This window comes from Peromyscus maniculatus, chromosome 1 (assembly GCF_049852395.1).
Source record: "Peromyscus maniculatus bairdii isolate BWxNUB_F1_BW_parent chromosome 1, HU_Pman_BW_mat_3.1, whole genome shotgun sequence".
Lineage (NCBI taxonomy): Eukaryota > Metazoa > Chordata > Mammalia > Rodentia > Cricetidae > Peromyscus > Peromyscus maniculatus.
Window position 1 is genome coordinate 2,758,873 of NC_134852.1, and position 23,787 is coordinate 2,782,659.

The 23,787-nt window shown below is 39.4% G+C and overlaps 1 protein-coding gene across 1 annotated transcript in view; it reads left to right on the forward strand.

The window, feature by feature from the left end:
* Positions 1–22,664, forward strand: part of LOC102907724 (vomeronasal type-2 receptor 116-like) — a 35,663-nt gene extending 12,999 nt beyond the window's left edge. The window contains exons 2-6 of the mRNA XM_076548323.1: positions 3,229–3,520; positions 4,387–5,193; positions 6,215–6,442; positions 7,772–7,895; positions 21,709–22,664. Of these exons, the coding sequence (XP_076404438.1) occupies positions 3,229–3,520; positions 4,387–5,193; positions 6,215–6,442; positions 7,772–7,895; positions 21,709–22,664 (2,407 nt within the window). The remainder of the gene's footprint in view (positions 1–3,228; positions 3,521–4,386; positions 5,194–6,214; positions 6,443–7,771; positions 7,896–21,708) is intronic.
* Positions 22,665–23,787: the final 1,123 nt, after the last annotated feature.

Sequence of the window (23,787 nt, forward strand, 5' to 3'; positions counted from 1 at the left end):
TTGACTTTTGCAGTCACAAAAGCAAAATGGGGGAGGGAGCATTATAGTGCAGATGTAAAAACCTGTTGTTTTTGGAGAAATGAAGGGGAGAAGCAGGAAAAATTCAAATTTATGTGCCACAAAATATGTGTTATTAAATACAGATGAAGATAACAACCCCTATTTGAAGTTTTCACTGTGTAGCATCATGTGAATGTACACACACCACAGAAAAATATATACACATATTACACAACACACATAAAAATGAATGGTTATGGAAATGTCAACTGATGGTCAGAAAGGTTGAATGACCTGGAAGTTCATGAATTAAACAATGTCTTAATAACTAGTGGCTTGATCAAGAAACATTTTATTTTTCATGGTTGTGCAGATTGATAGTTGAGTTCTAGGAGATCTGAAGACCTACTTCTAACTCTTGGGCAGAATTTATCACAGATATAAGAAAACTGAATCTTTGCTTACCCTCTTAGAGCTCAAGCTATTGGGAGGTTCACATTCAGTGTTTTTCAGTCTTATAGAAATAAAGCAAAGAGCCTTTTAAGTCATATAGGAGTTTAATACAATAGCAGCTTCTTAAAATATATACATATATGAAAGAAATCTCAATGGAATCACCAAAAAACAGTGGAGAAAAAGCCCCAACAAAATATTTCTCACCAACAGAAAAAAATTTCCACTTCTGGGAAGGGTTAATAGATTTGTTAGCAAAACAGTTCCCTTGGAAATATCCAAACAACCCAGGCTACTGCCAAGGCCATTGGTTGCTGTCCACAAATTGGTGATAAAACCCCATTGCTGAAGACAACACTGCAGGACTCATTGAAAATGGAGAAGTTGAGCTAGTGCCTCCCTAGAGTCTTTGCTTCTATATACTAGTGTTTATGGTACTGGAAGACAGGTTGCAGGGAGATTGCATGGAACTAAACACCAATGTGACCACACACACTCCAATCTATATGTCCTGCCTGCAAGATATATTGGTGTAAAAATGGCTCAAAGCTTGTGGGACTCAACAACCACTATCTGATTGGATTTTAGGTTCACTCCATGAGATGGAACCCAACACTTCTCAGAATGTCAAGAATGTGAAACAAGATAGGCCACGGAACCAGGGGGGATCTAAATACTATTGTTTTGCTAAAGTCATAGCAATGTAATGTCTCCTAAGGATAATTTGCAATATTCATAAATCATTGCATCACTTAGTTATCATCAAAGATGTTCTCTACAGCCGTGGAATACTCAGTCCTAAATGAGATGTCTTTTTTTGATGTTTCTTTTTTTATTTTATAATTGAATTTAATTTTTAAATTTATTTTAATCAGCCATGGATTCCCTTGTTTTCCCCACTCCTGCTCCCCCCCCCCGCCTTCCCTTCAACCAACCCCCCATTCCCATCTCCTTCAGGGCAAAGACTCCCCTGAGGATTGAGTTCAACCTGGTAGATTCAGTCCAGGCAGGTCCAGTCCCCTCCTCCCAGGCTGAACCAAGTGTCCCTGCATAAGCCCCAGGTTCCAAACAGCCAACTTATGTACTGAAGACAGGACAGGTCCCCCTGCCTGGATGCCTCCCAAACAGATCAAGCTAATCAAATGTCTCACTTATCTAGAGGGCCTGATCCAGTTGGGGGCTCCTCAGCTATTGGTTCATAGTTCATGTGTTTCCTTTCGTTTGGCTATTTATCTCTGTGCTTTTTCCAACCTTGGTCTAAACAATTCTCACTCATACAAACCCTCCACTTTCTCTTCAATTGGACTCCTGGAGCTCCGCCTGGGACCTGGCCATGGATCTCTGATCCGGTTTCCTCAGTCATTGGATGGGGTTTCTAACACGACAATTAGGGTGTTTGGCGATCCTATCACCAGAGTAGGTCAGTTTGGGCTTTCTCTTGACCATTGTCTATTTTGGAGGTATCTTTCTGGATTTCTGGGGACCTCTCTAGCACTTTGCTTCTTCCTATTCCCATGTGGTCTTCATTTATCATGGTCTCTTATTCCTTGTTCTCCCTCTCTGTTCTTGATCCTGCTGGGATCTCCTGCTCCCCTAAGCTCTCTTTCTCTTGATCCTTGCCCTTCATTACTCCCACTCACGTCCAGGTTGTTCATGTAGATTTCATCCATTTCTCTGTCATTGGGCGATCCCTGTGTCTTTCTTAGGGTCCTGTTTTCTAGTTAGCCTCCCTAGAGTTGTGAAAAGCAGTCTAGTCTTCTATGTTTTATATCTAGTATCCTCCAATGAGTGAGTATATACCATGTTTGTGTTTCTGAGTCTGGGTTACCTCACTCAGGATGATTTTTTCTAGATCCATCCATTTGCCTGCAAACCTCATGATGTCATTGTTTTTCTCTGCTGAGTAGTATTCCATTGTGTATATGTACCACATTTTATATTTCTGAGATGTCTTCTTAAAGTCCTGTCCCTCAGGGTTCAGGGAACCCAATAGAAGAGGAGGTGGAAAGATTATATGCGTCAGAGAAAGTGGAAGATACTGAGGAAACAAGACTTTCTAATCATAGCAGGACTGATGTGCATATGAATCAAGAGACTGGGAAGGATGCACAGGGCCTGTACCACTAAAGACGGATGGGTTGTCAGCACTGAGAGGGCAAGTGGACACAAGCTCTCATCATTAATACAGAAGCCAGCTCCAAGTTGTCACAAGCCTCCATCACTAACCCAGTTGCAAATACAATAACTAATTTTCTTCAAGGGAGTCTCGTTGGGTATACCAGCAATTCTTAAGGGAAGGCCCCATGCTCAGTAGTAGAGGGAAAACAAAAAAAAAAACAAACTTAATGGCATTTGTGGATTTTAAATTTTTTTAAGATTATATGACTTTTGTGCACAATTATTTTTTCTGATTTCTTCTTTTCATGATTCTCTGAGTATGAAAATGTGTGCCTTTTCCTCCATTATGTTTCTTGTCTTTTTGCTTTGGATTTTTTTTCTTCTGTTTGTTTACTTATTTTATCCAATTTTGGCTAGTTTGTTTTTATTTTAATTTATGATAATTTTTCAATAATTGTTTGTTTTCTAATGAGAGAGGAATAAAGGGTATAGATTTGAGCAGGAGGGGAATTGAGGTGAACCTAGAGTAGTTGGTAGAGGGGAAACTGTAATCAGATCATATTGTACGAAAAAAATCTATTTTCAATTTGCTTGCACATATGTTATGGTTGTGTGGTGTGAGTTTTCCTCCTAAATATTGTTCTACCTTCTGTGCAGGTTCAAGTTGAGGAACTACCAATGTATTTTGGCCATGATGTTTGCCATTGAGGAAATCAATAAAAATCCCTATCTTTTACCTAATACATCCCTGGGATTTGAGGTCCATAATGTCCCAAATGGTCAACGGGCCACTCTGGCAACTCTTTTTGGCTCACTTTCAGGGAATGGCTATGGCATCCCTAACTACAGATGTGTAAGAGAAGGCATGTCAGCTGCTGTACTTACGGGACCGTCATGGGCAATATCTGAATACATAGGGACACTGCTGGATCTTTACAAATTTCCACAGGTGAGAGGTGATGGGCTAGGACATGATGTCAGTTCTGCTTGGAGACATTTTAGCTGTCTGTGAGGAAAAGAGGCAAGCTTGAGTAACTCTTCATGGATAGGGAAATAAAGGAGACACTGTTAACACATCTATATTTTTGTAGCTTAGAAGAGAGAGAAGGGGAAGGAAGGGTGGAGCAGACACACCATTATTAAACCTTTAAATATTGTTTGTATTTTTGAAGGATATAAACCACAGTGTAGTGTGTATGCATTAATTAAGTAAAATCAATCTTGGGTCAGGGGGCAGAGCCTGCAAATAGTTGCATGGAATAAGCCATAGAGGGTTCTGATGAACCAGGAATACAGATAGAGAGACAGCACAGGAAGGGGTAGTGTGGGACATGGAATTTGGTTCTTTGTTTTGCTTTGGGATGAATGAAGAGACATGTCTGTTGCTAGGTTTCCAGTCAAACAGGAAGGTCAGTTGGATGCTCTTTGGTCTCTCTTATCTAACAGATTTTCACCCTTCATCTGACTTCTGAGTCTTTGTGGGTAAATAAAATGATAGAGACTTAGTTTAAACCTACATAGAGCACCCACCATGTGCCCATGCTGTGGGACTGGATGCCCCTCCAGGCTTCAGCCTGAGTGGCTGTTGGGGCACTTATTGTGGGGCCATGGGGCTGAAGACAGTCCTTAAAGTATCAGTAGATTCGTGTGCAGCTGCTGAGCTGACAGAAGAACATCACTGTATGTTCTCAGAAACCCACATGAAGATAGATTTGAACTTCAAAGCAGGATTGTCCTATAGGCTTCAAACCATTACTGTAGAATTGAGTTCATTTTTATGACAACATTCTTCTTTCTTATTGTTTCTCCCTATAGCTTAGTTTTGGGCCTTTTGATGCTACCCTCAGTGAACAAAGAAGGTTTTCTTCCCTGTACCAGGTGGCCCCCAAGGACACATCTCTGACACTTGGCATTGTGTCTTTGATGCTTCATTTCCATTGGAACTGGGTTGGGCTGTTCATCATAGATGATCACAAGGGTGCCCAGATTCTGTCAGATTTGAGAAGTGAACTGGAGAAAAATGGAGTCTGTATAGCATTTGTGGAAATGATCCTAGCTATCAGGGGTTCATTTCTCTCCACATCTTGGAAAAATCAGGTGAAAATCCTGGAATCATCAGCAAATGTGATTATTATTTATGGGGACACTGATTCTCTATTGAGTTTAATATCAAATATAAAGCAGAAGTTAGTCACATGGAAAGTCTGGGTCCTGAACTCACACTGGGATCATTCCACATTTGATAACTATTTCCTGTTAGATGCATTACATGGGACCCTTATTTTTTCACACCATAAGGAGGAGATTATTAATTTTACGGATTTTGTTCAGACAGCCAATCCTTACAAATACCCACAAGACATTTATCTTCATGTATTGTGGCACTCATTCTTCAATTGCTCATTTTTGAGGAAAGACTGTAAAATTGTGGGTAACTGTCTGCCTAATGCATCCTTGGGATTCTTGCCAGGGAACATATTTGACATGGCCATGAGTGAAGAGAGTTACAATGTGTACAATGCCATCTATTCTGTGGCCCATAGTCTACATGAGATGACTCTCAACCAAGTACACTTTAAAACTCGTGGAAAAGAAAAAAAGATGGTATTCTTCCCATGGCAGGTAATGTCACTCCTGTGGTATTATAACATCAGCAAGATGCCACTCTAAGGGCTTATAAATGCACTAAAACTAGACAATACATAGTTTAGATTATTTTCTCAAAATCTATGAGAGAGAATGTGTAAGGAGGAGTCTGTTTTAAGTCGATATGTAGTTGTACTGCAAGGGGTCATACGATATTTCCAGGGTAAATTTTTCAATATAAAATGTCCATTAACCCCAGAGATTTCACACAACAGAAAATCCAGAGACAGAGAATTGTCACAATGGGCATGGATATTTCTAAAATGCTTATGTTTCATAAATGAACACTCATAAAATCATTCATTTTACATATGAATCTCTAAGTATTTTCAAAACTTAATTGGCTGTTACTAAATTTTCTTTTTTCTTTTATTTATTTTTATGAGTATTAGTGTTTTGAATGCATGTATGTCTGGTGAGGGGTTCCATTCCCCTGGACCTGGAGTTACAGACACTTGTAAGCTGCCATGTGAGTTCTGAGAAATGAGCCCCAGTCTCTGTTAGAGCAATCAGTGCTCTTAACCTCAGAGCCATCTCTCAGTCCTAGGAGTGACTATATTTTAAAAGAAAGTGGGAACCAGGCGGTGGTGGTGCACGCCTTTAATCCCAGCACTCAGGAGGCAGAGGCCAGCGGATCTTTGTGAGTTCGAGGCCAGCCTGGGCTACAGAGTGAGTTCCAGGAAAGGCGCAAAGCTACACAGAGAAACCCTGTCTCGAAAAACCAAAAAAAAAAAAAAAAAGAAGGTGGGAGGTTTCTCTATGCACATATATGATTTAGGAGTGCTTGCTTCTGTTTTCTAATGGAATTAATTGGAATATTTTAGAACCATAATGATGTTTCCATTATCTTTGGGTATAATTTGATTGATATGAGTGATACCTGTATTAAAGGTGCTTTTTACAATAGGGATTAAATTCAAGAAGAGATGTTGTCTAATTCTGCCTCTGTTGTACCTCTCTGGAGTTCATGTAACATAACAGCATGCATCTCTTCCAGCTTCACCCTTTTCTAAAGAACACTAAACTGATCAATCATGCTGGAGACCAGGTGGTTCTGGATAATAAAAGGAAATCACATGCAGAATATGACATTCTCAATTTTTGGAATTTCCCAAAAGGTCTTGAGATAAATGCAAAAGTAGGAACATTTTCTCCAAATGCTCCAGAGGGCCAGAAATTGTCCTTATCTTCGCACATGATACAGTGGGCCACAGGATTAACAGAAGTATGTTTCATCTTAGTTCACTATTTTGACTGTATGTAAATTTCAAAAAACTTATTTATGCCCACAAAGGACCCATTTATAGACACATAATAACCACCAATATAAAGAATTCTCTTCATATCTAACTTTTCTGGATGAAGTATATATTTTCCAATCTGGCTATTTATTTAATATGGATTTTCATCATTTTCACAGATCATCTGACAAAAGATTTATTTGATCTCATTTTGAAAGTTTCAGCCAATGGTCAGTTGGCTTTTGTAGCTAGGGTTTTTCTCTCAGGGTCCTCCCAAGCCCCAGAAGTCCCATAGCCCACTTATAAAATAAACATACAGACACTTATATTAATAAACTGCTCGGCCATTAGCTCAGGCCTACCATTGTCTAGCTCTTTCTCTTATACTCAGCCCATTACTGTTAATCTATATGTTGCCTCATGTTCCATGGACAGCAGGCTGACTTCTCCTCCAGATTCCACCTCCCAGCCTCTCCTCTCTGTATGTCCCGCCTAGCCTATACTTCCTGCCTGGCCACTGACCAATGAGCATTTTATTTATTTACAACATACAGGACATCCCACAGCAGGCCTTTTGCTTCTAGGCCCCTGTCAAGACAGAAGAGCATGAGGAAAATATTTAGATGTTTTAGTTGTTTGTTTTGCTGTTGCAAAAAGGCTACCTAACAAAAAGTATGAGAGGTTTTCCTTGGGTCATATTTTGAAGGTATATTCATTCACTGCAGGAAGTCATGTTTTAAGGTATTAGAGATAGCTGTTCACATTGCATCAACAGTCAGGATGCAGAGATAGCTGAATGGTATTGTTATCATCCTTTCTTCCTTTACTTTCATTAGGGACCAGAACCAATAACTTGAGATCACACACTTTAGAGAAGTTTTTCACCTCAAGTAACCTAATGTAGAAAACCTTTCACATTAGTTTTCTTAGATTGTTTTCCACAGTGGTTCTAGGATTAACCACTACCATGGAAGAGAAGATGAATACGCACCATGAAAGAAAAAATTTATTTGCCTTTCTATCCATGAGTCAAGAGACAATAGGTTGTAGTCACATCAAGACATGCTACCAAGGACCTAAACTCTTACTTTTACAACTCATCTCATAATCTTTCAACATTTTGCCAATAAAGTGATGTTATTGGGTCAAGCATTTACCACATGGGCCTGTAAATGACACACTTTAGCAATAAAAAATTCCACTGTATGAATTTAGAAATATTAACATAAATAAACAGTTCTATATTCAAAAACACTCTAGTAGAGATTCCGTAAAACATGATCCTTTGCTAACATTCGTTTTATTGTTCTCAGACTCCTCAGTCTGTATGCAGTGAGAGCTGTCATCCTGGATTCATGAAAACCCACCGAGAGGGGGAGGCTGTCTGTTGTTTTGACTGCAAGCAATGCCCAGAGAATGAGATTTCCAATGAGACAGGTATATGCCAATCATGCAGAAAGCATCACAGCTCTCCACATCTGCAATGTCCAAGCAAATGAAAAATATCTGTAAGTGAACTGCAATCAGTTTACTTCAGTAAAGACAATCAGTTTTCTTCTTCCCAACTGTTAGAAAACAACAGGTTGCAATTCATTTTTTCCATTGGAAAAACATACCCGTGGCATTGAAACTCATACCTGCTTTGTGTTTTTGAATCTTTGTGGACATGTCTGTCTAGAGAAAACCACTCTTCCCATACCAGTGCAGTATGCTGCATGTCATCATACACTTCGTCTCTATTTCTCCTCTATTGCTGTGGAAAGGCAATATAATCAAGCAACTTATAAAGAAGACATTTAATTGGCTTAAAATTTCAGACTGTTAAGGGTCCCTGAAGGCACAGCAGAGGCATGTGTAGTAGATTGACGAGATAGGCCCCAAGGGTTCATTTGCTTGCATACTTGGCCTACAGGTGTGAAACTGTTTGGGAAGGATTAGGATATGTGGCCTTGTTGAAGGACATCTGTCATTGAGGGTGGGAATAGAGATTTCAAAAGCCTACTTCATTCCCATTTATGTCTCTCCTCTGTCTCTCTCTCTCATCTGTTTCTCTCTGTCTCTATCTCTGTCTGTCTCTGTCTCTGTCTCGCTCTCTGTCTCTCTGTCTCTCTGTCTCTCTCTCTCTCTCTCTCTCTCTCTCTCTGTGTGTGTGTGTGTGTGTGTGTGTGTGTGTGTGTGTGTGATGCCTATAGATCAGATGTAAGCTCTCAGCTATTTTTCCTGCTCCATTCCTTCCTTCCTCCAGCTTGCCATGTTCTCCATCTGGAACTGTGAGCCTATAATTATATTCTTTCTTTTATTAATTGTCTTTGTTATGATGTCTTGTCACTGCAATAGAAATTTAACTAAAACAGTGTGACAACAGGAACACTTGAGACTTTACATACTGATTCACAAGTAGGAAACAGAGAATACACACTCTGTACAGCAAGATCCTTAAAACCATTCCACAACAACAGGCCTCTCTCAAAAAGGTCCAAATCTCCTATTCCTTTCCAAATAGCTCTACCAATTGAGGACAAGTCACACAAATATGTGATGTAAGGGGTAACATTCTCACTCAAACCACCACAGTTTTATCCCTTATACCCATAGACTTGTGAACATATCATGGTTTTATTTTTTTTACTTTAATTCAATTTTATGATAAGTCTATATATTATACAATACATCCTGAGAACAGCCTCCCTGTTCGTCCGTCCACCCAGCCACCCACAGTACCTCCCCTTCTTCCCCAGATCCAGTTTTTTTCAGTTCCTTTCCAAAAATAACAGGCCTCTGAGTGATGTCAACTGAACTTGACATAACAAGATGCAATAAGACTGAGCATAAACTCTCATATCAACACTGGACCAGACAACCCAGTAGGATGAAAGAGTCCCATGTGCAGACAAAAGATACACGCACTTCTAACTGATAGGCGTTCCACAAAAATCTCAAGCTAAAATAAATTCAGCATGTATTCAGAAGGCCTAGCACAGACCCACAGAGGCTCCCTGACTCCTGCTCCAGTCTCTGTGAGCCCCTATGTTCCCTGCTTATGTGATTCTTTGGGCCATGATCTCCTGGTGACTTCAAACTCTCTGACTCCTACAATCAATTCTTCCTCCTCTTTTTCTGTGTTGTTTACCAAACTTCCTATAATGTTTGGCTGTGGGACTCTGCATCTCATTGGCTGCTAGAGAAAATCTTCCTGATGATGATTGGGCTAGGCACCAATCAATGATTATATCAGAATATGATTAGAAATCATTTCATTGACTTTTTCTTTATTTATTTCCTTCTTTTTTTCTTTTCAGTAGTGTTTGGTTCTCTTCTAGGTATCTGAGCATTCAGCTTCATGTTTGTGGCCATCCAGGCAGTGTAAAGGATGGGCTGTTTCTCATGACTTGGGCCTCAAGACAGATTAGTCACTGATTGGCCACCCTGTAAGCTCTGGGCCACCACTGCACCAGTAAAGCTTGTTAGCAGGGCAGGTTGTGGGTGGAAAGTTTGGTGGCTAGATTGATGTCCAAGTCCCACCAATGAAAGCCAAGCCTGGTGAAATAAGATGGCTGGTTTAGGTTCCATATCCTCCATAACTAGGTGTCTACTTAAGGGTTACCCTCATAGCTTCCAGAAAGTATCCACTGCACTGGATTTCCACATAATTTCCTATATATCCACCTATTCCAATAGTCTGTCCTTATACTCTCTCCCTGTGTCCCTCATTTTGCACCTGATCCCTCCTGTTCTCATCCCCACCTGCCCCTAGTACACCCACAAAAATCAATTACATTTCCCTTTCCCAGGGATGTCCATTTGTCACCCCTAGAGCCCTACTTGTTACTTAGCCTCTCTATGTATGTGGAATGTAGTGTGATTATACTCTACTTAATAGCTAATGCTCACTTATAAGTGAGTAAATATCTTGTTTGTCTTTCTTGTTCTGGATTACCTCACAAAGTATGTTTTCTTTTCCTACTTTCATCCACTTACCAGCAAATTTCATGATGTCTTTTTTTTCTAACAGATGAATAATATTCCCTTGTGTAAATGTACCACATTTTCTTTGTCCAGTCTTTGGTTGAGGGATATCTAGATTATTTCCAGTTTCTAGCTATTATGAATAACACTGCTGTGATCAGGGTTGAGCAACTTTCTTTATGAGAGGATGGAGTGTCCTTTGGGTATGTCCCTAACAGTGATATAGCTGGGTCTTGAGGTAGATCAATTCCCGATTTTCTGAGAAATCACTATATTTGTTTGATAATGGCTGTACAAATTTTCACTCCCACCAGCATGGAAGAGTGTTCTCCTTGCTCCATGTCTTCACTAGCATAAGAAGTCACTTGTGTGATTGATCATAGCCATTCTGACTGGTGTAATATGGAATATCAAAATCTTTTTGATTTGCATTTCAATGATGGCTAAGGATGTCGAACATTTCTTGGAGTGTTTCTCAGCCATTTTGGTTTCCTCTATTAAGAATTCTCTGTTTAGATTTATACCTTATCTTTTCATTTGATTGTTTGGTGTGGTGATGTCTAGTTTGTCTAGTTCTTTATATCATTTGGATATTAGCCCTCTATTTGATGTAGTGTTGGTGAAAACATTTTTACATCTGTAGTCTACCATTTTCTCCTATTTATGGTGTCCTTATCCTTACAGAAGCTTATCAAATTTCATAAGCTCCCATATATTAGATGTTGATCTTAGTGCTTGTGCTATGAGTGTTCTGTTCAGGAATTCATCTCCCATGCCAAAGGGTTCAAGGCTTCTCCCCAACTTTTCTTCTGTTGAGTTCAGTGATTCTGGTTTCTTTTTCAGTGAGTCTGCATTTATGTTGAGGCTTTTGATCCATTTGGACTTGAGTTCTGTGCAGGATGATGACTGTAAATCTATTTGCATTCTTCTACATTCAGAAATCCAGCAAGATAAGTACCATTTGAGGACTATGTTTTCTTTTTTTCCATTGTGTCTCTCTGGCTTCTATATCAAAATTCAGGTGTCCATAGGTGTGTGGATTTAAATCTGGATCTTCTATTAGGCTCCTTTGATCAACCTATCTGCTTTATGCCAATACTTTATGGGTTTTGCTACTATAATTCTGTACTAGAATTTTAAATCAGGGATGGTGATACCTCCAGCAGTTATTTTATTGTTCCAGATTGTTATAACCATCCCGGGTTTTTGCTTTGCCATATGAAATTGAGTCTTGTCCTTTCAGCTCTGTAAAGGGTAGAATTGTGTTGCAATTTTGACATGGGTTATATTGAAACTGTAGATTGTTTTTGTTAAAATGGCCATATTTTCCTAGGTTGAACCTACTGATCCATGAACATGAGAGAACATTCCATCTTCATATCTAGTCTTCATTTCTTTCTTCAAACACTTGAAGTTTAAGTTATGCAAGTCTTTCACTTGCTTGGTTAGGTTTACCACAAAAGATTTTATATTGTTTATGTCTATTGTGAAAGGTGTTGTTTCCCTGATTTCTTTCTCAAACACTTTGTAATTTGTAAAGGAGAGCTACTGAATTTTTTAATTAAACTTGTATTTGGTCACATTGCTGAAGAGGTCTATCAGCTGGAGTGTTGTTATATCTCCTTGTTCATTTCTGATTTTGTTATTTTGGATGTGCTCTCTGTCTTTTGGTTAGTTTGAATAATGTCTTGTCAATCTTGTTGATTTTCACAAAGAACCAACTCATTGTTTCATTAATTCTTTGTATTGTTCCCTTTGTTTCTATTTTATTGATTTCAGCTTTCAATTTGATTATTTCCTGGCATCTATTCCTCCTGAATGACTTTGCTTCTTCTTGTTCTAGAGCTTTCAGGTGTGCTGTTAAGTCACTACTGTGAGATTTCTCCAACTTCTTTATGTGGGCATTTAATGGTATGAATTTCCCTCTTAGCACTGTTTTCATAGTGTTCCAAAAGTTTGGGCATGTGGTATATTCATTTTCATTGATCTCTAGGAAGTCTTTAATTTCTTTCTTTATTTCTTCCTTAACCCATTTGTGATTCAGTTGAGCATTATTCAGTTTCCATGAGATTTTAGACTTTCTTTAGTTTTTGTTATTGTTGAAATCTAACTTTAAATAATGGTGGTCTAATAGAACACAGGAGGTTATTCCAATTGTTTTATATCTGTTGAGATTTGATTTGTGACCAAGTATTTGGTCGATTTTAGAGAAGGTTCCATGGGGTGCTTCTTTTTTGTTAGAATGGAATGTTCTGTAGATAACGATTTGAGTCATAACATCATTTAAGTCCTTTATTTCTCCTAAGTTTCATTTTGGCAGATCTGTTCAGTGGTGAGAGTCGGATGTTGAAGTCTCCCACTATTAATGTGTGGGGATTTATATGTGATTTAAGCTTTAGTAATGTTTCTTTTACATATGTGTGTGCCCTTGTGTTTTTGGCATAAATGTTCAGTATTGAAACTTCAGCTTGGTGGATCTTTCCTGTGGTGGGTATGTTATGCCCTTTTTGATCTCTTTTCATTGATTTTAGTTTGAAGTAGATTTTGCTGGATATTAGGATGGCTATACCCACTTGCTTCTTTTTTTTGGTTTTTTGAGACAGGGTATCTCTGAGTAGCTTTGCGCCTTTTCTGGAACTTGCTTTGGAGACCAGGCTGGCCTCGAACTCACAGAGATTTACCTGCCTCTGCCTCTCGAGTGCTAGGATTAAAGGCATATGCCACCACCGCCCAGCTAACTTGGATGGGAGACCGCTTGCTTCTTTAAACCATTTGATTGGAAAGTCTTTTCCCAGTCGTTTATTCTTAAATAGTGTCTACCTTTGAATTTGAGGTGAGTTTCTTGTATGCAGCATAATGATGGGTCCTGCTTTCATATCCATTCTGTTAGCCTGTGTCTTTTTATATGTGAAATAAGGCCATTTATATTAAGGGACATTAATGATGAGTGATTATTCATTCCTGTTATTTCTTGGTGGTTGTGTGTGTGTTCTTTTCTTCTTTGGGTTATACTGCTATTGTGTTATCTATTGTCGGTGTTTTTGAGGGTGTATCTGACTTCCTTGGTTTGGAATTTTCCTTTTAGTGATTTCTGTAGGGCTGGGTTTGTTGATAAGTATTTCTTAAATCTGGCTTTGTCTTAGAATGTCTTGAATATTCTGTCTATGATGATTGAAAGTTTTTCTGGGTATATTAGACTAGGCTGGCATCCATGGTCTCTTCATGTCTGCACTACATCTGTCCAGGTCCTTCTGGCTTTCAAAGTCTCCATTGAGAAGTCGGGTGTTATTCTGATGAGTTTGCCTTTACAGGTCACTTGGCCTTTTTCCTTTGCTGCTATTAATATTCTTTCTTTTTTCTGTACATTTTGTTATTTAATTATTATGTGGCAAGGGGATGTTTTGGGGGTGTCTAGTCTGTTTGGAGTTCTATAGGCTTCTTGTATCTTCATAGGCGTTTCCTTCTTTAAGTTGGGAAAGTTTTCTTCTAAGATCTTGTTGAAAATATTTTCTGTGCCTTTGAGTTGATGTTTTTCTCCTTCATCTATCCCTATTATTCATAGATTTGGTCTTTTCATGGTGTCACATATTTCTTGGACATTTTGTGTTATAATTTTTTTTGGCATTGGTATTTTCTTTGACTGATAAATCCATTTCCTCCACTGTATCCTCTAGACCAGAGATCCTCTCTTCCATCTCTTGTATCCTTTTGGTTATGCTTGCATCTATATTTATTGATCATTTATTCAGATTTTCTATTTCCAGCATCACCTCTCTTTGTGTCTTCTTCTTTTTTTCCTATTTCCCTTTTCAGGTCTTGGACTGTTTCCCTCATCTGTTTCATTGCTTTTTCATGCTCTTCTTTCAGGGATTTATTGTTTCTTCTGCTTTATTTGTCTTTTCCTCTAGGTTTTTTTTTTTTTTTTTGGTTTTTGGTTTTTCGAGACAGGGTTTCTCTGTGTAGCTTTGCGCCTTTCCTGGTAGCCCAGGCTGGCCTCGAACTCACAGAGATCCACCTGCCTCTGCCTCCCGAGTGCTGGGATTAAAGGCGTGCACCACCACCGCCCGGCCCTTTAGTTTTTTTATTGTGTTCTTCCCATTTTTATTTGACTTTTTGTGTTCTTTATTGATTTCTTCTACTTTCTTGTTTGTCTTTTCCTCAATTTCATTTTGATTTCTTCTTTAAAAGCCTCTAGCATCTTCATGATGTTGTTCTTGAGGTTGCTTTCTTCTGCTTCATCCATTTTGTGATGCTCAGGTCTTGCTGTTGAAGGAGGGCTAGGTTCTGGTGATGCTGTATTGCTCTTTATTTTGTTGTATGTACTTCTGCCTTGACGTCTGCCCATCTTCTGTGGATTCATTCTTGGTCTTAGTGCTCTTGGTCCAGACTGAGCTGACAGATTCCGCATTTCAGGAAGCCTCTCTTGGTCCAATGAGAGATGATGAATTCTGCTTCTCAGAAAGCCACTCTATGTCTAATTAGGGCTAGCAGATTCCTTGTCTCCTGAATTACTCTTGGTCTAATGATAGATCTTTTTCTGGGACTGGTTGGAGCTCTCTGGGCCTAATGAGAGGTATCTGGGCCAGATGGGAGCTCTCTGGGTCAGATGGGAGCTCTCTGGAACAGATGGGAACTGAGGGCTGGTCACCAAGTCTCGGGAAATGACAGGGGTCTTGGATGGATGGGTGTGCGGGCAGGGCATGTAGATTGCAGGGTCTGCCTGAGGGAGGGAGGTCTTGGAGAAGGGAAATCTTCCTGGAGGGGCCATACCTGATGGCCAGAAACTGGGGCCAAGTTGGGCAGGACTTCCAAGTGGGCAGCTAATTCCCAGGAATGGGACCTAGGGCCAGGCCTCCTTAGGTATGACCCTAGACACTCACCTCTGGTCTGGATGGGAGCTGGGGGCTGGTCTTCAATCTTCAGGAAGTTGGCGGGGGCTCTCAGGTGGATGGATGTGGGGGCAGGGCTTGTAGATTGTCATGTCCCTGGGGGGTCTCTGGTCCTGTTGGTAGCTTCAGGTTTACTGATTTTCATATGTTGAAACATCCCTAAATCTCTGGGATGAAGCCTACTTGATCATGATGAATGATCTTTTTGATATGTCCTTGGATTCTGTTTGCAAAAATTTTATTATATTTGCATCTATATTGAAAAGGGAAATTGGTCTATTATTCTCTTTCTTTCTTGACTCTTTTTGTGATTTGGATATCAAGGTGACCATGACCTTAAAGTGAATTTAGCAATGTTCTTTCTGTTTCTGCTTTGTGGAATAATTTAAGATGTGTTGGTATTAGCTCTTCTTCAAAGGTCTGGGATAATTCTGTGCTAAAACCACCTGGCACTGGGCTTTTTTTCTTGGGAGACTTTTAATGAATACTTTTATTTCCTTGGGGGTTATAGATCTATTTAAATTGTTTGTTTGATCTTGATTTAATTTTGATAAGTTGTATCTGTCAAAAAAATCCATTCCTCTTAGAGTCTCCAATTTTGTGGAGTACAGGTTGTTATAGTATGACCCAATGATTCTTTGAATTTCCTTGGTGTCTATTGTTATGCCTTCCCCTTGTCATTTCTGAATTTGTTAATTTGGGTATTCTCTCTCTCTCTCTGCCTTATAATTGGTTTGGATATTGATTTGTCTATCTTGTTGATTTTCTCAAAAAAAAAAAGCTCTGTGTTTCATTGATTCTCTGTATTCTTCTCTTTGTTTCTATTTTATTGATTTCAGCCTGCAATTTGATTATTTTTGCCATCTACTCTCCTTGGGTGTTCTTGCTTTTTTTTGTTCTAAAGCTTTCAGATGTACTGTTAAGTTGCTGGTTTGAGATCTCTCCACTTTTTATGAAGGCACCTTTTTTTCCAACCCTTTACTCAGAGCTAATGTCTATATTTGGTTTAGAGATGTGTTTTTCTTGTATGCAGCAAAAGGATGGAGGCAGTTTTCATATCCACTCTCTTACCTATATCTTTTTATTGGGGAATTGAGTCATTAATATTTAAAAAATGTAAGTGTTCAATGGTTGTTAATTCCTGTTATTTTGTTGTTGTTGTTGGTGGTGGTGGTCTGTGTGTATGTGTGTGTGTGTGTGTTTCCATTCTTTGTTTTTTGTTGGTATGAGATTATCTATTGCCATAATTTAGTGAATGTAGTTAACCTCCTTGGAGTTTTGGTTGGAATTTTCCTTCCTATTCCTTCTCTAGTCCTGGGTTTGTGGCTAGATATGATTTGAATTTGACTTTGTCATGAAATATCTGGTTTTCTCCATCAATGGTGATTGGGCATTTTGCTGGGTATAGTAGTCAATGTTCTCTTAGAGTCTGCATAACATCTCTCCTGATTCTTGTGGCATTTATAGTCTCCATTAAGAAGTTTGGTGTATTATTTTATTTTATTATTAAGACATTTTCTATTCATTTTACATATCAACCACGGATTAACCTGTCTTCCCTCCTCTCACCCCCAGCCTTCCCCCTGAAACCACATCCCATTCCCACCTCCTCCAAGCCAAGGTCTCCCCAGGGGAGTCAGCAGAGCCTGGTACATTCAGTTAAGGCAGGTCCAAGTCCATCCTCCCTGCACCAAGGCTGAGCCAAGTGTCTCAGAATAGGCACTAGGGTCCAAAAAACCAGCTCATTCACTAAGGACAGGTCCTGGTCTCACTGCCTGGGGGCCCCCTAAACAGTTCAAGCTAAACAACCGTGTAGCTAGAGTTTTTCTGGTCCTGCCTGGCCCACAGTCCAAACAAATCTCTCTAACCCACCAGTCTTGCAGAAGCTCAGACCCTACCAAGTAAACACACAGAGACTTATATTGCTTACAGACTGTATGGCTGTGGCAGGCTTCTTGCTAACTGTTCTTATATCTTAAATTAATACATTTCTATAAATCAATACCTTGCCACATGACCCATGGCTTACCGGCGTCTTCACATGCTGCTTGTTATGGCAGCAGCTGACAGTGTCTCCCTTCCTCTCAGCCTTCTACTTCCCAGAATTCTCCTCTCTCCTTGTCTCACCTATACTTCCTACCTGGCCACTGGCCAATTAGTGTTTTATTTATACAGAACGATATCCACAGCCCTTCCCCTTTAATACAAATGGACTAGACATTGTTTGGGTATTTATTACTTGTATATATTGTGTATAGTTATTGTACTTTTGTATATAGTTTTTCTTATGTTAGTTATAACCTTTTTCCTTTTTTCTTTTTATTAAAATAGAAAAGGGGAAATATGGTGATATTTTATTTGTACTGAATTGTGATTTTATTTGTATGTTAATAAATAAAGTTGTCTGGGGGTCAGAGCTAATAGTAAGCCATAGTAGAGCTGGGCACACGTGGTGCACGCCTTTAATCCCAACACTTGGTAGGCAGAGCTAGGTAGATCTCTGTGTGGTCAAAGATTCAGCCAGCATTGGAGACACATGCCTTTAATCTCAATACCAACCATAGAAGAACTAGAGGTCTGTACAGACAGGCAGTGACTAAGAGGTCATGTGGTTGGGTTTACAACCAATGAGAAGGCAGAACAGAAAGTCTATATAAAGATAAACACACAGGAAGTACACCTCTCTTGGATAAAGAGGATCACTGAAGCAGGAAGGGTAAGGCTCTTAGCTCTGAACTCTTGGGCTTTTAGCTTTACATTGGCTCTGCGTTTCTCATTTAATAAGATGGTTACTTCTACACAACTGTCGCACTTATCCAGAGGGCCTAGTCCAGTACCATGGGGGCTCTTCAGCTATTAGTTCACAGTTCATGTGTTACCACCACTTTGGCTAGTTGTCTCTATATATTTTCCAGTCATGATCTCGATATCTCTTGTTCATATAATCCCTCCTCTCTCTCAGCAGTTAGACTTCTAGAGCTCCACCTGGGACTTGGCCATGGATCTCTGAATCTGCTTCCATCAGTCATTGGATGAAGGTTCTATCATGACAGTTAGGGTGTTTGACCATCCATTCACTAGAGTAGGTTAGCTCAGGTACCCTGTCAACCATTGCCACTGGAGTCATCTTTGTGGATTCCTGAGTACTGCTCTAGTACTCTGCTTCTTCCTATTGCCATGGTGTCTTCATTTATCATGGTTTCTTTTTCCTTGTTCTCCCACTCTGTTCCTGATCCGGATAGGACCTTCCACTCGACTAAATTCTCTATCCCCCAACACGACCTCCATTACCCCTCTTACCCACAGATTGCTCATGCAGATCTCATACATTTCTCCATCACTGGAAGACCCCCGTGTCTTTCCTAGGGTCCTCTTTACAAGCTAGCCTCCCTGCAGCTGAGTTTCAGTCTGGTTATCCTTTGCTTTACATCTAGTAACCACTTAGGAGTGAATATATACCATTTTTGTCTTTTATGAGTCTGAGTTACCTCACTTTGGTTTCTTTCTGGTTCCATCCATTTGCCTGCAAACCTCATGATGTCATTGCTTTTCTCTGCTGAGTAGTATTCCATATGTGAAGGATATGTACATATGTACATATCCTTTACCCATTCTTCAGTTGAAAGGCATCTAGGTTGTTAGTTGAGCATGTGTCCTTGTGGAATGATTGAGCATTCCTTAGGTATGTGCCCAAGAGTGGTATAGCTGAGTCTTGGGGGAAATTGATTCCTTATTTTCTAAGACAGTGTCATATTGATTTTTAGAGTGGCTGTACAAGTTTGCACTCCCACTAGCATAAGCTGTCTTCAGTGTTTTTGGTCTTAGAAATTCTAATGGGTGTAAGATGGTATCTCAGAGTCATTTTGATTTGCATTTCCCTGTTGATTAGGGATATTGAGCAATTCCTTAATTGTCTATCAGCCATTGGAGCTTCTTCTGTTGAGTATTCTGTTTAGCTCTATAGCCCATTTTTTAATTGGACAGATAGGTATTTTGATGTCTAGTTTCTTGAATTCTTTATATATTCAATAGTTCAGCCCTCTCACAGATGTAGGGTTGGTGAAGATATTTTCCTATTCTGTAGGCTGTCATTTTGGTCTTATTGACCAGGTCCTTTGCCCTACAAAAGCTTCTCAGTTTCAAGAGGTCCCATTGATTCATTGTTGCACCCAGTGTCTGTGCTACTGGTGTTATATTTAGGTGTTATATTTAGCCTGATGCTAATGCATTCAAGACTACTTCCTACTTTCTCTTCTATCAGGTTCAGAGTAACTGGATTTATGGTGAGGCCTTTGATCCAGTTGGTCTTCAGTTTTGTGCACAGTGACAGATATGGATCTATTTGCATGTTGACATCCAGTTATGCCAGAACCATTTGTTGAAGAACCTTTATTTTTTCCATTGAACAGTTTTTGCCTCTTTGTTGAAAATCATATGTTCATAGGTGTGCAGATTAATGTCAGAGTCTTCAATTCGATTCCATTGGACCACATGTCAGTTTTTATGCCAGTACCAAGCTGTTGTTATTACTGTAGCTCTAGTACAGCTTGAAGTCGGGGATTTTGATGCCTCCAGAAGTTGTTTTATTGTACAGGGTTGTTTTGGCTATCCTGGATTTTTTTCCATATGAAGTTGAGCATTGTTCTTTCAACTCTATGAAGAATTGTGCTGGGATTTTAATGGGGATTGCATTGAATATGTAGGTTACTTTGGTAAGATTGACATTTTTACTATGTTAATTCTACCTATCCATGAGCATGGGAGATCTTTCCATTTTTTTGATATCTTCTTCAATTTCTTTCTTCAGGGACTTTCCTTGGGTCTCTAGAACCAGCCTGGCCTGATGTAAAACAGGAGGCTTCTGCCTAAGGTGTGAGATGGAATACGGAGCCCAGGGGAGGGAGTATATTCTGGGCCTGTAGAGCAGGCTTTGTGGAGTGTTAGCAGGTGATATGGTATCCTAACTGGGCTCCCTGGGATGAACCTGGCATCCAGTAAAGGTGCCAGAGTTGTGGGCTGGAATATGGAGGCCAAGAGACATGGTGCTGCTGGGATACATTGGGCATGGGTTAAGGAGTGTTAGCCAGCAGTAAGAAGAGACTTACCTGGGACCTGAGGACCTTCCAGAGCCTTTTGCTGGAGTATATATCCAAGTGAAGAGGATGCTAGGGTCCCTAGAACCACCCTGACCTTTGGTAAAGCATAAGTCATCTGATGAAGTTGTATGCTGGAATATGGAGCCTTGGGGCAACAGTGCAACCTGGAACTGTTGGGAAGTCCGGCCTGAACTCCATTAAAGTACCAGAGTTTTGGGCCAGAATACGTTGACAAGCAGAGATGGTAATGTTCTGAGCTGTTATTTTTCTTTATTTATTTTCTTCTGGTTGTGCTGGACTTTTTCTTTAAACTTTGATTCACACCTTTGCGTTTAGTGCTTTTGTGGTTTGTGTGTGCATATGTGAGAGAGTAAGGTTATTTAATTGCTGTTTTGTTTGTTCTGTTGTGATTCTATTTTTTTCTTTTTTTAAAGAAATAGTTAAAGACATGGTATGGAATTGGGTGGGCACGGAGATAGGGAGAATCTCATAGGAGTTGGGGGAGTGCAAATTCATGATCAGAATGTATTATATAGAGACTGTGATGATATAAAGAGAATTAAACATATATCAAAAATAAAAATGTTTATAGAAATATGGACATTATTAATACATTGAAAATATAGCAGAAAAATCCATAAGCACACATCATAGTCCAAGAGTAAATTTATAAGATATCTGGAAAAGGGTGTTCAAGCACTAGTCCATAAAGACATAAGAATACATGAATAGTTCTTTATCTATGCAATACATAGATACTACTATTCAGAGTTATGAAAACAATGTCACTGATGAAGTGGTTCAAGGCTGCATTAATTTAAGAATTTTAACTCATTCAGGTTCCTTCACAGAGTGAAGAAACTTAGAGAACACCATGAATATTATGAATGTAAATGCATTTAGAATATGAGAACATCATATATGATTTCAAAGGACATTTTTTCTATTGCACTGAAATCTCATGTCCTCTTAAGAATGGAGATGTATTAATGAAGAGGCAATGACAGAGTGAAATTAGGTTCATGTGATATATGCCAGTGATCTAGTGACTTGTAAAACAGATATAACAGTGTCACTCCAGGATAGGATACCATATGAGTAATAACAGAGAAAGAATGGGTGCTGCTTAATTTCTGTCAGCATGAAGTAGAAGGCAAATTGAGTTTAATCCTTCTGTACTTGTATGTGAAACAAAGCAAGGTAGTTCAGATATCATTGCAATGTTCTTGAGCAGGTAAGTGACTTAGAATAAAAGGGGGAACATGAGTATGCATTCATAATCACCTGCATTTCTGCCAGATGTGGATCAGTGTGTGAAGTGTCCAGAAACACACTATGCAAATAATGAGAAGAACCACTGCCAACATAAGACTGTGACATTTCTGGCCTATGAAGACCCCTTCGGGAAGATATTCAGCATCATGTCCTTGGGTTTCTCCTCACTCACAGCTGTTGTTCTTGGGGTGTTTCTGAAACACAGAGACACTCCTATTGTCAAGGCCAATAACCGTCATCTCAGTTATATCCTGCTCATCACTCTCATCCTCTGTTTTCTCTGTCCCTTGCTTTACATTGGCCATCCTAGCACAGTCACCTGTATCCTGCAGCAGAACATATTTGGACTTCTGTTCACTGTGGCTCTTTCCACTGTGATGGCCAAAACTTTCACTGTACTTATAGCCTTCAAGATTACTACTCCAGGGAAAATGAGGAGGTGGCTACTGATAGCAAAGGCCCCCCATTTCATCATTCCCATCTGCACACTACTGCAAGTTGTTCTCTCTGGAATCTGCCTGGCAATCTCTCCTCCATTTATTAACAAAGATGCCCATTCAGAACATGGGCACATCATCATCATTTGCAACAAAGGTTCAGCCATTGCTTTCTACTGCATCCTGGGATACCTGGGAACACTGGCTATAGGCAGCTACCTTATGGCTTTTTTGTCCAGAAATCTGCCTGACACATTTAATGAAGCCAAGTTCCTGGCTTTCAGCATGCTGGTGTTCTGTAGTGTCTGGGTCAGCTTCCTCCCTGTCTACCACAGCACCAAGGGGAAGGTCATGGTGGCTATGGAAATCCTCTCTATCTTGGCTTCTAGTACATCAATCTTAGGCATCATCTTTGTTCCCAAGTGCTACATAATACTATTAAAACCAGAAAGGAACTCACTTCATCACATTAGGTGTACAACATATGCTAGAAGAACAAACTTTAAACCTAGCTCCCATATTTCTTATATTAAAGAGTATTGAAGCATGATTATTCTTCACTATCTGAATACTCACATATGAAATTATTATTTGGCATTTGATCCCATAGTCTATTATTTCTTTAAGTAATCATACTAGGCTAAATGAATTTTGCATCTATCATCTTATTCATGTTCAGATATAGCCTGCATGTTCAGTCCTCCTTTTACATTCACTATTACTTTTTTGTTATTGATTTCATTTGCTGATGAAATGCTAATTTGGGTGTTCTTCCACTTATATCATTCACATATTTTATTAATTTGACCACTAGATTATTCCAAAAAAAATTATTTCCACTGTCAATTACATATGCTGATGAAGAGATTCAAGAGTTATACATGTAAATATTCTTAAACATTTTGTAAATTTGACATTCTTTACAGCAAAATTGTGTCAATACAGTATTTTGTTTCTGAAGCCCTTAAAATTCTCCAATTTGTTATGCTTACTATTTTTATATGTTTTTATTCTGAAGAATTTCAAATTATTCACATTCAATGTAACTTTTCATAAAGATTATACTGTCACAGATCACTGCATAATGAGCTACATACTAAGTTATGGCAAATTTAGGACATCATTTTATAACCCGACACCAAAAGTCAATCAGAACAACCAATTTGCAGTCAATACCTGGAACTTCTCTATGATTTATGGTGCCTAGTGTCAAATGCTCAGATGTAATTACTCCCATTGACTCTGTACTCACTTCTCTGAGTTACTCTAAACATCCAAGCAGCCTTTATCTTGTCACTTCCTCACAGTCCATTACCGTTTGCTAAAGGAGTACATATTCCCTCATCTCATACAGACTGGAACATACCTACAATGCAAGGGGGGCATTTGCAGCCATTGAGGTGGAGGCTTTCTGTACTCAGGACTCCAAATAGAATCAGCAGAAGATCCTTGGCACTCAGGTTGAGAACAGGTTTGTGTGATGGCTGTATGTGAACCAGGACTTCATGAACCATGTCTGAGTGAGCCAGATCAGCCAGAAAAAAAGAGAAAACAATAATCCACAAATAATGTGGAGACTGGCACACACTCTTATACACACAGGGTTCTCAAAAGAGGAAGATGATGCCTCATGTGGCGCTAAAGCTCCAGGACTCTTCCCATGATG